Source organism: Entelurus aequoreus, linkage group LG15, assembly GCF_033978785.1.
Source record: "Entelurus aequoreus isolate RoL-2023_Sb linkage group LG15, RoL_Eaeq_v1.1, whole genome shotgun sequence".
Taxonomy (NCBI): domain Eukaryota; kingdom Metazoa; phylum Chordata; class Actinopteri; order Syngnathiformes; family Syngnathidae; genus Entelurus; species Entelurus aequoreus.
The window spans coordinates 4,735,912-4,751,669 of NC_084745.1; the positions used below are offsets into that span (position 1 = coordinate 4,735,912).

Sequence of the window (15,758 nt, forward strand, 5' to 3'; positions counted from 1 at the left end):
GTTCTTTTTTATAAATGTCTAATGATAATGTCAATGAGAGATTTTTAATCACTGCTCTGTTGAAATTGTAACTAATATTGATACTGTTGTTGATAATATTAATTTTTGTTTCACTACTTTTGGTTGGTTCTGTGTGGTGTTTGTGTCTCCTCTCAATTGCTCTGTTTATTGCACTTCTGAGTGTTGCTGGCTCGGCTTTGCTTTTGGAATTGGATTGCATTGTTATGGTATTGCTGTGTATTGTTTTGTTGGATTGATTCATTAAAAAAAAAAAAGGAAAAAAATAAATAAATTAAAAAATAAAAATATTTTTTTAAAATGAGAATCGATTCTGAATCGCACAACGCGAGAATCGCGATTCAAATTTGAATCGATTTTTTCCCCCACCCCTACTCATTACCATGAATTGATTAACGTGGACCCCGATTTAAACAAGTAGAAAAACTTATTGGGGTGTTACCATTTAGTGGTCAATTGTACGGAATATGTACTGTACTGTGCAATCTACTAATAAAAGTCTCAATCAATCAATCAATCTGTTAGACTTTTCAAGTTTGTTGTGAGGTGGTTCCATTCCTTGATGGCTTTATATGAAAAGGCTGATTGTGCAAAAGATGTTTAACATCTGTGTACACTACACTGGCCGCACTTTTCTCGGTAACTAAAGACCTCAACATAGCAACATGTGTTAGTTTTAGCACGTTGACAAAATAACAAACTTTTGAGGGATGTGCCCATTGAAAAAGAAAGTGAGTTGTAATCTGTGACTGCAGAATATTGCATGCATTAGCCGTGTCATTGGGGGAATAAGGACACAACACAAACCTAGAATGTTTTTATTCCAAGTGAGCAGATAGTGTGATTGTCAGTGAGTGTTTTTTAGCAGTGAGGTCATATAGGTGTGATGAACAATAACTTTTATTCATGTTAGTTTAACAAGAATATAAGTCAACAGCACTGAGGATGCAGTTTCATGTATTAAAACAGACACACGGGAAAAATAAAGCAGTGGGGGGAAGTGGGAGGGGAATCGATCCAAATATTGTAGTATCAGTATCGGATCGATACTGATCAGTATTGGCTCAATAAACATAATTTAGTTAGCTAAACAATTGTAAAGTACATGTATCAGTATCAGCAACACAGGCCTTGTACTGTGTCTACTTGCTGGTGGATGGATTCCAAAATGTTTAGTATCACCCACCTCCACCTTCTCAGGATGACACTTGAGGGACATTGGGAGGCTTCAACTTGTAGGAGTTGAAGAAGTGCGACACTTGGTCGGGAAGTTCTGCCAGGACACTGTGGGTCAGCGCCACACTGTTGCCCTGCAAACATTCACCAGGAGAGTTGGCAACAACATGGAAGGATTTTCACCAAGGTGCTTTCATGGATGTGGAGAGTGCTAACACAGACAAACTATTTATACTTTATTATAAGTTCTAATATACGTTTATTATAAGTGCTAACACAGACAATCTATTTATAGTTTATTATAGGTTCTAATATACGTTTATTATAAGTTCTTACACAGACAAACTATTTATACTTTATTATAAGTTCTAACATCAGTTTATTATAAGTTCTAACACAAACTATTTATACTTTATTATAAGTTCTAATATAAGTTTATTATAAGTTCTAACACAGACAAACTATTTATAGTTTATTATAAGTTCTAATATACGTTTATTATAAGTTCTAATATAAGTTTATTATAAGTGCTAACACAGACAAACTATTTATAGTTTATTATAAGTTCTAATATACGTTTATTATAAGTGCTAACACAGACAAACTATGTATAGTTTATTATAAGTTCTAACACATACAAACTATTTATAGTTTATTATAAGTTCTAATATAAGTTTATTATAAGTTCTAACACATACAAACTATTTATAGTTTATTATAAGTTCTAATATAAGTTTATTATAAGTTCTAACACAGACAAACTATTAATAGTTTATTATAAGTTCTAATATAAGTTTATTATAAGTTCTAACACAGACAAACTATTTATAGTTTATTATAAGTTCTAATATAAGTTTATTATAAGTTCTAACACAGACAAACTATTTATAGTTTATTATAAGTTCTAATATAAGTTTATTATAAGTTCTAACACAGACAAACTATTTATAGTTTATTATAAGTTCTAATATAAGTTTATTATAAGTTCTAACACAGACAAACTATTTATAGTTTATTATAAGTTCTAATATAAGTTTAGTATAAGTTCTAACACAGACAAACTATTTATAGCGGCGCCGTGATCACTTCCTGTGTGCCAATGTTGACATCATGGAATGGTCTGTGCTTACTCGCTACCTGCAAGTTTATTGTCGATCATAAATCACACCTCTCACCTGGACATGAGGCGTCTGAGTAAGTAATCTGACAAGTTGGGACACTTTCACAGCTATTTATGACCTGAAACTGACAAGGACGACACAAAAAGATGCTTGGTTCGAGATTAGGAGTCGTTCTTTATCCAAATGGGAATATATGAACATCCGAGCAGTCGGCATCCTAATGACAGCAGACGTTGTACAGTAAGTGATGTTTTATTAGGTTTGTTGTGTCACAGTGTGTTGTTGACGAACCCCAAGATGCAGAGATGGCGGCAGGCATTGTCCAGGAAAACATGATTTAATGTTCATAAAATAAAGGTAAAAGCAAAAACCAGGAACTAGGAATAGCCAAAACTGAAAACAGGAACCAGCAAACAGAAAAACTGGAAACAGCTAATGGCTAACAAGAAAACACAAAACAAAAGAGCTAGGAGAAAGCAAACTACAAATAGCTAACAGGAACAGCTTACCGCTACAACGACAGGTACAAGGACAAGTAGTAGCACGACAGGTAGTAGCGGTAACGAGCTACACGACAGGTAGGAATGACAATAATCCAGCACCGAGTGGAGGACAAAGCAGGTTTAAATAGTAGCTGGCTGATTGGCACCAGGTGTGGCCCGGTGCCAATCAGCCACAGCTGAGGGGACAGCACTCAGAGAGACAAACAGGAAACTGAACCAAAATAAGAGTGCTGACAGGAAATAAAACAAACACAGAGAAAAAACTAAAACTTGACCAAACTGTCAGGGACAAACCTGACATGTTGTCTCTTATAAATTCTGCAGTGAGTAATAATCAGTGATGTTAAAAAAATGCAAACGTTCATGATGTGTTTTTAAAATTACTACTTTCAAATTCTTGTTAACGCCCCTTTTGAAATACCTTCTGCCGTACCAAGCCTAAGAAAAAGCAAAACCCTGCAAACTACTTTTGTGCTACTTGTGTGACTTCAGATCAGTGTTTTTCAACCTTTTTTGAGCCAAGGCACATTTTTTTGCGTTGAAAAAATGCGTAGGCACACCACCAGCAGACATCATTAAAAAATGAAACTCAGTTGACAGTAAAAAGTCGTAATTGTTGGATATGACTTTAAAGCATAACCAAGCATGCATCACTATAGCTCTTGTCTCAAAGTAGGTGTACTGTCACCACCTGTCACATCACACCCTGACTTATTTGGACTTTTTTGCTGTTTTCCTGTGTGTAGTGTTTTACTTCCTGTCTTGCGCTCCTATTTTGGTGGCTTTTTCTCTTTTTTTAGTATTTTCCTGTAGCAGTTTCAAGTCTTCCTTTGAGCGATATTTCCCGCATCTACTTTGTTTTAGCAATCAAGAATATTTTAGTTGTTTTTATCCTTCTTTGTGGGGACATTGTTGATTGTCACGTCATGTTCGTATGTACTTTGTGGACGCTGTCTCTGCTCCACAGTAAGTCTTTGCTGTCGTCCAGCATTCTGTTTTTGTTTTTGCAACCAGTTCAGTTTTAGTTTGGTTCTGCATAGCCTTCCCTAAGCTTCAATGCCTTTTCTTAGCGGCACTCACCTTTTGTTTATTTTTGGTTTAAGCATTAGACACCTTTTTACCTGCACACTGCCTCCCGCTGTTTCCCACATCTACAAAGCAATTAGCTACCTGCTGCCACCTACTGATATGGAAGAGTATTACACGGTTACTCTGCCCAGCTCTAGACAGCACCGACACTCAACAACAACACATCATTTGCAGACTATAATTACTGCTTTGCAAAAAATAGTTTACCCCAAATAGGTGAAATGAGATAATCTCCCACGGCACACCAGACTGCATCTCACGGCACAGTGCCGCGGCACAGTGGTTGAAAAACACTGCTTTAGATGATTCCCCCTGAAATCCAAAATACTGTACATTTTTGTCAGTCTACCCTCGGGCGGGCGTGGCTTTAAATGTAGCTTACCACCACCATGTGTGTATGTTGACGGAATGAAGAATGGGTTTCAATGGAAAGCGCTTTGGGTCTCTGAATAGGAGATCTATATAAATCTTATCCATCATAAATATTGTCAATTTGGATTAGTACAACGTAAGAGGTAGTGGACTTTAGAGGTTCCACGTAATGCCCACCTGATGATCGGTAGGTCCTACCTTCATGTGTCACAATTACACTCAATAACACCAAACCAGAAAATGGTAGGACTTACGTGGAACTTCCTGAAAGGCACAAACTGGACGATGTCTCGTGCAGCTGCTTCACCATTGGCTGACAGCAGGGGCGTGTCATCACTGTCCAGGAACTCCATAGCACTGAAGTCTGCACCACCCACTCCCACGATGATGATGGACATGGGCAGGTGAGAGGCGTCAACGATGGCAGTGCGGGTCAGGTCCATGTCCGTGATCACCCCGTCTGTGATGATGAGCAGCACGTAGTACTGCTGCCAGAGAGGATGAGAAACAGGAAACAATTAGTGATGCCAATGACACACTCACTACCTTTACATGCACTAAATTAGTCGCATCTCTCAAATAGTTCCGTTTTCTGTAGTTTCACACCTAAATGTGAAGTCCAAGTAACCATGCACTCTCTCTAATGTGACGCCATGTGCCTCCCGTACACTGGGGGGCGCTATTTCCTTTTAGTGCCAACAAATGTGTTGCTTTTCTGGTTGACACTAGGCATCTGTGCATCCTTACAACTTGTTCTAAGTGATGTTAAATAGCAGACAGCAGCAAGGAATGATCTTGGACATGACTACCAAGAAGGCCTTGGACCAGATGCAGGTCCGAAGCAAAGAAGGCCAGCGGGAGAGAGTTTTTTCCAAGGAATTTTTGGAAAGAGATCCTGGAAACAAAACTTGAATGTGTCAAAGTTCATTCATGAGGTTCTGTAGATTGATGGAAGGAGTTTTAAATCCCAAGGAAAAGACTGTTGGTGTCCCGACTGATACTGTTCCAGATGAAGGTTGCTATTGTTGTGGACTATCTTGTGTCCCGACTGATACTGTTCCAGATGAAGGTTGCTATTGTTGTGGACTATCTTGTGTCCCGACTGATACTGTTCCAGATGAAGGTTGCTATTGTTGTGGACTATCTTGTGTCCCGACTGATACTGTTCCAGATGAAGGTTGCTATTGCTCTGGACTATCTTGTATCCCGACTGATACTGTTCCAGATGAAGGTTGCTATTGTCCTGGACTATCTTGTGTCCCGACTGATATTGTTCCAGATGAAGGTTGCTATTGTTGTGGACTATCTTGTGTCCCGACTGATACTGTTCCAGATGAAGGTTGCTATTGTCCTGGACTATCTTGTATCCCGACTGATACTGTTCCAGATGAAGGTTGCTATTGTTGTGGACTATCTTGTGTCCCGACTGATACTGTTCCAGATGAAGGTTGCTATTGTTCTGGACTATCTTGTATCCCGACTGATACTGTTCCAGATGAAGGTTGCTATTGTTGTGGACTATCTTGTATCCCGACTGATACTGTTCCAGATGAAGGTTCCTATTGTTCTGGACTATCTTTTATCCCGACTGATAATGTTCCAGATGAAGGTTGCTATTGTTGTAGACTATCTTGTATCCCGACTGATACTGTTCCAGATGAAGGTTGCTATTGTTGTGGACTATCTTGTATCCCGACTGATACTGTTCCAGATGAAGGTTGCTATTGTTCTGGACTATCTTGTATCCCGACTGATACTGTTCCAGATGAAGGTTGCTATTGTTGTGGACTATCTTGTGTCCCGACTGATACTGTTCCAGATGAAGGTTGCTATTGTTGTGGACTATTTTGTGTCTCGACTGATACTGTCCCAGATGAAGGTTGCTATTGTTGTGGACTATTTTGTGTCTTGACTGATACTGTCCCAGATGAAGGTTGTTATTGTTGTGGACTATTTTGTGTCTCGACTGATACTGTCCCAGATGAAGGTTGCTATTGTTCTGGAATATTTTGTGTCCAGACTGATACTGTTCCAGATGAAGGTTTGCTATTGTTGTGGACTATCTTGTGTCCAGACAGATACTGTTCCGGATGAAGGTTGCTATTGTCCTGGACTATCTTGTGACCCAACTGATACTGTTCCAGATGAAGGTTGCTATTGTCCTGGACTATCTTGTGACCCAACTGATACTGTTCCAGATGAAGGTTGCTATTGTTGTGGACTATCTTGTGACCTGACTGATACTGTCCCAGATGAAGGTTGCTATTGTCCTGGACTATCTTGTGACCCAACTGATACTGTTCCAGATGAAGGTTGCTATTGTTGTGGACTATCTTGTGACCTGACTGATACTGTTCCAGATGAAGGTTTGCTATTGTTGTGGACTATCTTGTGTCCCGACTGATACTGTTCCAGATGAAGGTTGCTATTGTTGTGGACTATTTTGTGTCTCGACTGATACTGTCCCAGATGAAGGTTGCAATTGTTGTGGACTATTTTGTGTCTTGACTGATACTATCCCAGATGAAGGTTGATATTGTTGTGGACTATCTTGTGTCTCGACTGATACTGTCCCAGATGAAGGTTGCTATTGTTCTGGAATATTTTGTGTCCCGACTGATACTGTTCCAGATGAAGGTTTGCTATTGTTGTGGACTATCTTGTGTCCAGACTGATACTGTTCCGGATGAAGGTTGCTATTGTCCTGGACTATCTTGTGACCCAACTGATACTGTTCCAGATGAAGGTTGCTATTGTTGTGGACTATCTTGTGACCTGACTGATACTGTTCCAGATGAAGGTTTGCTATTGTTGTGGACTATCTTGTGACCTGACTGATACTGTTCCAGAAGAACGTTGCTACTGTTGTGGACTATCTTGTGACCCGACTGATACTGTTCCAGATGAAGGTTGCTATTGTTGTGGACTATCTTGTGTCCCGACTGATACTGTCCCAGATGACGGTTGCCATTGTTGTGGACTATCTTGTGGACTATCTTGTGACCTGACTGATACTGTTCCAGATGAAGGTTGCTATTGTTGTGGACTATCTTGTGACCTGACTGATACTGTTCCAGAAGAACGTTGCTACTGTTGTGGACTATCTTGTGACCCGACTGATACTGTTCCAGATGAAGGTTGCTATTGTTGTGGACTATCTTGTGTCCTGACTGATACTGTCCCAGATGAAGGTTGCTATTGTTGTGGACTATCTTGTGTCCCGACTGATACTGTCCCAGATGAAGGTTGCTATTGTTGTGGGCTATTTTGTGTCTCGACTGATACTGTCCCAGATGAAGGTTGCTATTGTTGTGGACTATCTTGTGTCTCGACTGATACTGTCCCAGATGAAGGTTGCTATTGTTCTGGAATATTTTGTGTCCCGACTGATACTGTTCCAGATGAAGGTTTGCTATTGTTGTGGACTATCTTGTGTCCAGACTGATACTGTTCCGGATGAAGGTTGCTATTGTCCTGGACTATCTTGTGACCCAACTGATACTGTTCCAGATGAAGGTTGCTATTGTTGTGGACTATCTTGTGACCTGACTGATACTGTTCCAGATGAAGGTTTGCTATTGTTGTGGACTATCTTGTGACCTGACTGATACTGTTCCAGAAGAACGTTGCTACTGTTGTGGACTATCTTGTGACCCAACTGATACTGTTCCAGATGAAGGTTGCTATTGTTGTGGACTATCTTGTCAGTTGTGTGAACACAGAGTTATTGTTCATCAGTTTGGAGTACACAAATGCACCGTGAGGAGGTTTGTGTACTTTATTATTCACCTTTAATGTACCTGCTTCATTATCTTTCATCTCAGTCGTATTTCGTTTGGGAGTCTGAATTAAGCCGGAATTCTACATTTCCTTAGCTCCCTTCTTAAATAAATCTCCGTTTCTTTTTTTCTACCATTGGTGCACTTATATCCCGTGTGTTGAGACTGGTGCATGTGCGATACAAAGAGTCTTCTTCGACCGCACACACCCCCTCCAGAGATCTGCTTTCCAATCGCATCATCCAGCTGTGTAAATACGACTTTTCAAAAACAAAAACAGGTTTGAATTAAGGTGTTTCCATGGGCTGTAGAAGGCTTATTCAGAGCCAAAACTATTTGAGAAGTCGGACTAATTTAGTGCATGGACTTTTCAAAAACCAAACACAATAGGATTAAGGTGTTTCCATGGGCTGTAGAAGGCCTATTCAGAGCCAAAACTATTTGAGAAGTCGGACTAACTTAGTGCCTGGACACATACCAAGTGTTCTAATGAAAATCAAGTATTTTCAGATGTTGTTGTTTTCTATGGTGTCTGACAGGGACAAAAGTCCATGAATATCCAAAAGCAAAAACAGGAATTGTCCAACATCAAAAACACAAACAGCACAAAATACACACAAACAACGGGACTATGCTACAATCTCAAAATGCTGCACTCATGTAACTTCACGGGAGAAAAGCTCACAAGGCTACCAAGGATGTGAGTTTTTAAGTTGACATGGGTTATGAACTGAATTGTAACGACTACTTACAGCGGCTTTATTCTGGTAAAGAGCTTGTCTGGCAAAGCAGGCCACATGGTTGATAATTGGGGAGAAGTTGGTTGGACCCCAGAGTTTGAGTTGAGGCAGACACTGCTGATAGGCACGCACCACACCTTCGATGCCTGCAAGTAGACACAGCCACCCAGTGAAACACCTCATGGGACAGCCCTGTTCAAAATGGTGGCTATTTACAGCTGTTTTTTTATTGTGAAAATACAATTCATTCATTCATGTATAATTAGAAGAAGTGCAACAAGACTCAATTTACAGTTCAACTTTGGTTAGATACTTAAATTTAAAAGTTTACATTTTCATGCCTTCTTTAACTTGGTTTGTGAAAATGTAGAATTTGTCTTGTAGTGGATTGTCGGAAGCTTAAACAGCAACAAAAGTTAATTTAGTACAAAAGGTTTATTTACTCATAATCAGAAGTACAAAGTTGGATTGTTTTGTCCATGCAAACAAACAGACGTCCTCCGGAGGACACAAGAATCAAGCAATCTCTCTCAGCCCTTGTCACTTGGCCATTTTTATCTGTTTCCCTCATGCGTCAAGGTCCCGTTGTTTTCGACATGTTTGTTTTGCAACATCCTTGAATCCCTTAGTCATGCTTAGACAATCAAAACGTTTTGTAGAATGGTCAGAGCGACTCCGTATTCAACTTTGTCCTACATCTGGTCCTTCAATGGTATAGAATAGAAGAGAAATGAAACAAGCAGACATTCTTGATAGACACAAAATATAGCTCAAAGGTCAGAAATTCTACTATAGTCTCAAGTCAAAAGTATGTTTGTTTAACTAAATAAGTCTATGGGCTGCCCACTGCAGCTACACCTCCCTCATTTTCTGCTGTGCAAGTTAGATTAAGTAATCAATTAAAGCTGCAAGCAGTGTTTAAAACACTGTTTCTTAAGGCCGTGAGCGCCCCCTGGAGAGCCACCAAAAACTATCACTCATTCACACAAAAGGGTTGTTTCTTTCTGTTATTAATATTTATGGTTCCTACATTATATATCAATATATATCAATACAGTCTGCAAGGGATACAGTCCGTAAGCACACATGATTGTATTTCTTTATGACAAAAAAAATAAAAAAATACCATTCCCCCAAATAATCACTGAATGGAGAACTGGGGGTGGGATTAAATAAATTATCTTCTTCCCACTTCCTTTCAGGCAAAACTGGACAATCATGCATTAAGTATACATTGCCTTTTGCACTATATTAATTTATATTATTATGTGTTGTCAACGTTGTACTTTTTTATGTCATTGCCTGAAATAAATAAATAAATGAAAAATATGAAAACAATTTACACTCACATTTTATTGACAGTTTAGTCAAAAATGAATATAAATAAATAATATCAAAATAAATACAAATATTCATGATTAATTGGGTTTATTTTAGCACAACATATTTGTGTGTAAATGTACTTTTTATCAGTTAAAAAAAAAAATGTGTTAATTGAATTTTTGACATACACAGTCCAGAAATGCAATTAAAACGCATGTCATATGTCCTCAAACAAGTAACCCACAAAAATGATATACAAAATTAAAAAAACCACTAGAAAAAAAAACAACAAAAAAACATGCATCAGTCAAACAAGTCGAGGCAAATATTGACATGAAGCCACAAACACCTGCACTCCTGCGGCTTTATCTACCTTTCAATGACTTTTTAATCAGGGTTACATTTAACATCAGTCTCTTTTACATATTTTAGGAAAGCACTCCAGACTTACTAAAACTTCCCAGAACAAGCGTTCAATGCCAGCCTCATTTTCTCCAGTTTCAGGAAATAAAGAACATCTCTAGTCCAGCGGGTGTGGCAAGGGGGCGCTGTTGTCTTCCAATTTAACACAATGAGTCTTCTAGCCAACAAAGTAGTGACTTCTACCAAGTTCTTTTTGGATTTGCTAAGAGAAGATGACAGAGGGGCTACTCCAAACAGTCCGCTAAGAGGATTCGGTTCCAACTTTTTGCTAATTACCGAAGACAAAGTACTCCAAATGTCCGTCCAGTAACTGCACAGGGATGGATAAAGCCACAACATTTGTATGAAGTTAGCTGGAGACTTGACACGATCACATAATATCGATGTTCCGTCATCCACCGTAGCCACTTGGACCTCGGTATAATAATATTAGTATGCATTGAAGAATAGAAGACTTATGAACTCTCCTTTGAGTTGAGTTGAGTTGAGTTTGAGTTTATTTCGAACATGCAAGCATACAACTTTAAATCCCTGTCCAGCTCTCCTCACATAGGGTTTGTATAAGTCCCTTCTTATGCAGAGTATATGATTAGCACTTATTGGTCTAATCAGCCTGACCTGAGGTTTATGTGTTAAATAAATAATCATCTTTGTGATGAACACATGCTTTCATATCAGTAAGATGACTAATTCAGTGGTAATATTTGAATGGGCCCAGACTCCTCTGGGTCCCGAGGTCAAAAACATTTAGAACCCCTGGTTTAGAGGGCCCTGGTTTAGAGGGCCCTGGTTTAGAGGGCCCTCAACCTCCCTTGCACCTTACAATTCAAGCGAGTCGGTGGACACGCGGCACGCTGGACAGGACACCGGTATCATTAGTTAGAAGGAAAACAGGAACTATGGATGAGTCTTTGGTCATCCCACAGTGCATCCGGAAAGTCTTCACATCGCTTCACTTTTACCACATTTTGTTATGCTATAGCAGTGGTTCTTAACCTTGTTGGAGGTACCGAACCCCACCAGTTTCATATGCGCATTCACCCAACCCTTCTTTAGTGAAAAATAAATGTTGTTTTTTTTCAAATTCAAGACAAAGTTATATGTTTTTGGTAACACTTTAGTATGGGGAACATATTCTAAGTAACAAAGACTTAATTTAGAGTTATTTGGACACTAAGGGAACATACTCTAAGTAATAAAGACTTAATTTAGAGTTATTTGGTTAGAGGGTTATGGCCAGGGTTAGAGGGTTAGGGTTATAATAAGGCCATGCCGAATAAGGCATTAATAAGTACTTAATAATGACTAGTTAAGAGCCAATATGTTACTAATTTGCATGTTAATAAGCAACTAATTAATGGTGAATATGTTCCCCATACTAAAGTGTTACCATGTTTTATTACTGGTGCACAAAATGAAGCGTGCATGAACATCACCTTGTTCAAAGAACAAAACCAACACAGTGCATAAACTCACAACAAATTACACACCTGCAAACCAGTCAGCTGTTGCCGTATCCGTAATACGCAGATAGGGAGAAGTTTGTATTTACACGATGAGTCGGGTGTGTCTCGACCTCCGCCGAACCCCTGAGCCCGACTCACCGAACCCGTAGGGTTCCATCGAACCCAGGTTAAGAACCACTGTGCTATAGCCTTATTCCAGAATGGAATCAATTATTTTTTGTTCTCTACACACAATACTTCATAATGACAATGTGAAATCTTAACAAATCACATGTTCACAAGTATTCACAGCTTTTGCCATGAAGCCCAAAAGTAAGATCAGGTGCATCCTTCAATAAAGTACTATCTATCTATCAATCTTGTTTCAACTGACCATCCTTGAGCTGTTCCTACATCCACCTAACCCTAACCCTTGGACATGGACAAAGGCAGCTTTGACAGACAACATTCATGCATTTTAACACACAAGAACTTACCATCACAGAAGGGATTTGATCGATTAAAATTGATGGGGAACTCATGGGAAACCTGTGCACATAATAAAGTTGCAGTTGATGACAGCATCAGTGCACAAGGCCTCCACTTGAATGATCAACAATGATTTTGCTATTTCTAATGTTGCTAGGCCAACATACAGTATGCTATCTGCTTGTGCTGTGCAGGGTCAACGGGAGCAGACTCTGGGCGAGTACACCCAGTAAACCACAAGACTTATAAACAACTAGTCACACTCACATCTATGAAGAATTTAATAACCTAACATGTATGTTTCAGAAAGGTTTGAGTCAAGAATGAGATGTTTTCCACACAGTTCTCAGTCAGTGGTGGTTCTAGCATCTGTGTGCACCCCTGCATCAAGAAGTGTCAATCATTTCTCACTTCCTCATCGAGAATACTGTGTTCTGTATGGCCCATATCTAAAAGCACTAGACTGGGCTGCCCAGAGGGGATGCTTTACACCAGGGGTCACCAACCTTTTTGAAAGCAAGAGCTACTTCTTGGGTAGTGATTAATGCGAAGGGCTACCAGTTTGATACACACTTAAATAAATTGCCAGAAATAGCCAATTTGCTCAATTTACCTTTAACTCTATGTTATTATTAATAATTAATTATATTTACACTTAATTGAACGGTTTAAAAGAGAAGAAAACACGAAAAAAATGACAATTAAATTTTGAAACATAGTTTATCTTCAATTTCAACTCTTTAAAATTCAAAATTCAACCGAAAAAAAGAAGAGAAAAACTTAAAAAAAATAATTTGTGGAACATCATTAGTAATTTTTCCTGATTAAGATTAATTTTAGAATTTTGATGACATGTTTTAAATAGGTTAAAATCCAATCTACACTTTGTTAGAATATATAACAAATTGGACCAAGCTATATTTCTAACAAAGACAAATCATTATTTCTTCTAGATTTTCCAGAACAAAATTTTTAAAAGAAATTAAAAAGACCTTGAAATAAGATTTAAATTTGATTCTACAGATTTTCTAGATTTGTCAGAATAATTTTTTTGAATTTAATCATAATAAGTTAATAAGTTTTTTCGTCGAAAAAACAGAAGCTAAAATGAAGAATTATATTAAAATGTATTTGTTATTCTTAACAATAAAAAAAATACATTTACTTGAACATTGATTTAAATTGTCAGGAAAGAAGAGGAAGGAATTCAAAAGGTAAAAAGGTATATGTGTTTAAAAATCCTAAAATAATTTTTAAGGTTGTATTTTTTCTCTAAAATTGTCTTTCTGAAAGTTATAAGAAGCAAAGTAAAATAAATAATGAATTTATTTAAACAAGTGAAGACCAAGTCTTTAAAATATTTTCTTGGATTTTCAAATTCTATTTGAGTTTTGTCCCTCTTAGAATTAAAAATGTCGGGCAAAGCGAGACCAGCTTGCTAGTAAATAAATACAATTTTAAAAATAGAGGCAGCTCACTGGTAAGTGCTGCTATTTGAGCTATTTTTAGAACAGGCCGGCGGGCTACTCATCTGGTCCTTACGGGCTACCTGGTGCCCGCGGGCACTGCGTTGGTGACCCCTGCTTTACACAGTAAAAAGTACATGGCTGCTTTTTATTCCATGGTAATCAGAAATGGAATAACCTCGAAAGTCATACCTGCCAAGAGTGAGGGATCTGGGCTCCAAACCCAAAGACAGGAAACTTCTTGTTGCTAAAGTGACACATGAAAGGAGAATACACCATAAAAGAAACACGACAAGAAAAAGATGCTATTAAATGTAAAGATGTGAGAGTTTACCTGTCATAGTCCTGAATGACATTACCCACAGCCAAGATTGCTGACAGGTATTCGTTGTAGCCCTCAGGGTTGATATAATGGAGCGAGTTGGGGGAGCTGGGATCTCCATTCGAGCCAGTGAAGTCAATAGCAATCTGGCCCAATTCCCCCCAGAATGAGGTCATGATCATATGAGATACAGTATGTGTAGAATAATGTAATACTTGATGGACTACTCTGGTGTGGGCTGCATTGTCCTCCTTGTGGAGTCTTGCAATCAGCTGAGTGGCCCCAACACACTGACTTCATGGCCTATCTTTGTACAAAGCTTGAACAAGGGTACACACCACTGAACTGATCAGCTCTAAACCTGTGAATGTGCATGCTAACAACAAGAAATAGTGGACACAACAGCTTGTCGTCCATGTTAGACTTAATGAATGTAGCCAATGTGCTTGTCAAACTTTCTTCTTGCACACCCATTGGTCTGCATAAATACATGTTTGTGTGTGAATGTGAACATTTATTTGTTAGAAAAGATGCCATGGTGACCATGTTATGTTGCTTGAAGTGGCCAAACAACATGGGCGGTCCATATTTGCTATCAGATTAACTTGAGTGTCCCGATATGACTTTTTCACTCCCGATAGGATAGCGATATTGGAACATTGAGTGTTGGCGGTATTATACAAACTATATAATACATACTTTTATTATTTTGTAGAATGGAATGTAAGAAAAGGTTTGATCAGGTGAAATTAGGTATGAAAAACCCTAAATATGACAAACTTATGCTTTTCAAGTGAAGTGTTAATTTGTGTTTTGGCGACATATTGGGCCTGATTTACACAGATCAAAATATTACGCGCTAAACAGCGTGCACAAACTATAAAACTGCGTGTACTATTAGTGGGCGTGTTGTGTGCGATCTACTAAGACTGCCTTATTTAAATGAGGTTTTTGCTTGTACTACGTGGCTGTCACCGTGGAGACACTCATTTACTGCACATTCATGTTATCATGCTCCTACTTGTGGCGTTGTACTATGTTTTGAAACATACTATTTATATAAATATATACACACACACATATATGTACACATATATGTACTTATACAGGATATGTAAATATGTATTAATGTGCATATATGTACATATATGTATATAGATGTACATCTATATACATATAACCATTAAAATTATATATACATATATATGTATACATACACATATAAATAGATAGATGTTGATTTATATAGATGTACAGATATTTCTCTCTCTCTCTCTTTCTCTCTATATATATATATTGTATATATATATATAAATATATATATTGTTGCGTCGACCAGCATTCCTCCAATGGGGAATTAAAATTGCTAGTCTCTCCCAGATTATTTTTATGGCAATAAGCTGATGTTTATATTCAATCAACAGGCAGCAGTTGGTATTTTGTGGTTTATTCTCCAAGCTTAGAGGACAAACGTGAGACCAATCCAGCACAC

General features: G+C 38.2%; 1 protein-coding gene across 3 annotated transcripts in view; it reads right to left on the minus strand.

Moving 5' to 3' along the window:
* Positions 1 to 831: 831 nt before the first annotated feature.
* Positions 832 to 15,758, minus strand: part of LOC133629707 (copine-3-like) — a 33,726-nt gene continuing 18,799 nt past the window's right edge. For 2 of the 3 annotated variants that reach the window (XM_062020621.1, XM_062020623.1), the window contains exons 12-17: positions 14,279 to 14,412; positions 14,137 to 14,191; positions 12,487 to 12,538; positions 8,811 to 8,944; positions 4,534 to 4,767; positions 832 to 1,328 (exon numbers count right to left, since the gene is read on the minus strand). In XM_062020621.1, coding sequence (XP_061876605.1) covers positions 1,215 to 1,328; positions 4,534 to 4,767; positions 8,811 to 8,944; positions 12,487 to 12,538; positions 14,137 to 14,191; positions 14,279 to 14,412 — 723 coding nt within the window. In that variant the 3' untranslated portion in view covers positions 832 to 1,214. The remainder of the gene's footprint in view (positions 1,329 to 4,533; positions 4,768 to 8,810; positions 8,945 to 12,486; positions 12,539 to 14,136; positions 14,192 to 14,278; positions 14,413 to 15,758) is intronic. The other variant, XM_062020624.1, reaches the window with a different exon arrangement.